Source organism: Micropterus dolomieu, linkage group LG18 (assembly GCF_021292245.1).
Source record: "Micropterus dolomieu isolate WLL.071019.BEF.003 ecotype Adirondacks linkage group LG18, ASM2129224v1, whole genome shotgun sequence".
Lineage (NCBI taxonomy): Eukaryota > Metazoa > Chordata > Actinopteri > Centrarchiformes > Centrarchidae > Micropterus > Micropterus dolomieu.
Genome location: NC_060167.1, coordinates 2,623,834 through 2,625,015, shown reverse-complemented (window position 1 = coordinate 2,625,015; position 1,182 = coordinate 2,623,834). Strand labels below are relative to the sequence as shown.

The 1,182-nt window shown below is 41.9% G+C and overlaps 2 protein-coding genes across 2 annotated transcripts in view; both read left to right on the top strand.

The window, feature by feature from the left end:
* The window catches only part of LOC123956647 (nuclear factor 7, brain-like), a 167,305-nt gene that overhangs the window by 65,927 nt on the left and 100,196 nt on the right, over positions 1-1,182 (top strand). The gene's annotated exons all lie outside the window — the stretch shown is intronic.
* LOC123956640 (NACHT, LRR and PYD domains-containing protein 14-like) overlaps positions 1-1,182 on the top strand; it is a 36,610-nt gene that overhangs the window by 23,488 nt on the left and 11,940 nt on the right. The window contains exon 11 of the mRNA XM_046028983.1: positions 6-179. Coding sequence (XP_045884939.1) covers positions 6-179 — 174 coding nt within the window. The remainder of the gene's footprint in view (positions 1-5; positions 180-1,182) is intronic.

The following is a 1,182-nucleotide window of genomic DNA, read 5'->3' as shown; positions in this document are numbered from 1 at the left end:
TTCAGATTGAGGGGCTGCAGTTTGTCAGAGATCAGCTGTGCTTCTCTGGCCTCAGCTCTGAAGTCCAACCCCTCCCATCTGAGAGAGCTGGACCTGAGAGGAAACAAGCTGCAGGATTCAGGAGTGAAGCTGCTGTCTGATTTTCTTGGGAGTCCACACTGTAGACTGGAGACTCTGAGGTCAGACACCATTTTTTCTTCTGTCTTGAGATTAATGAATGTGTGGGAAACAGAGTTTTATAGAAGACATGTTTAACCATTAATGCACTATGAATCTGTTCAATATACGTTTGCAACCACATAAAATGTGATAAATTTCATTGTCAGCCAAATGAGGCCATATAAAACGTAGTGGGAGTTATCATGTGCAGTGCGTGATAGGACCATCGACTGTATGATAACAGCTGATACTCGCACATTAGTTTCTGTCATGGGTAAGTAATACTGCCAGTACAGGGTACTAAACTTTACATTGTAGTGATGTTAACACAGCATTTCGTTAGCGAACACTCAGAATCCGCCGTTCAGTTTCCGGATGCCACACCCCCATTCTCTGTTTGATATAGAACGTTAACCAAAAACGGCAGTTAAAACGGGCTGGAGGGGGGCTTTAAACCACCTGAGCACCAACGCCCCAGCTATAAAGCTCACATCACTCAAATCACCAACATTACAGATTAATTAACTGGATAAAAGTAACAACAAACGAGCCGATATATATATATACAATCACAACCGCTGACTTACTTTTGCTGCTTTTGCCTTTTCCAGTCCAAAAATCAGCTGATTTGTTACAAAAAATATCTCGGCCGCCATCTTGATTATTGCACAATACCTGGGAGCTGTGTGCCTGCCTTCTCTCACCCTTTTCTACAGAGAGGAGGTGTCTCGCTTTGGTACACATGGTCTTTTTCACGGTCTGGTTGCTGACTCGTAGTAGCTACATCCAGGGTATCAGATGAAAGCCCCCCCCCAATCACTGTGGGATGTTGCTTTCTCATGCTACACGCCTGTAAAACATGGGAGTGCTTTTGTTCCTAGGAATGTTGATCAATATTCACTATTTTTATCAATATTTTTTCAATAGTTTTGTTATTTGGAACGTGGTTGTATGGACAGAAATAGTGTTTTAAAGATAACTCCCAATAAAAGTCAACATTTAAACAGCAAATAATGCCAAAAT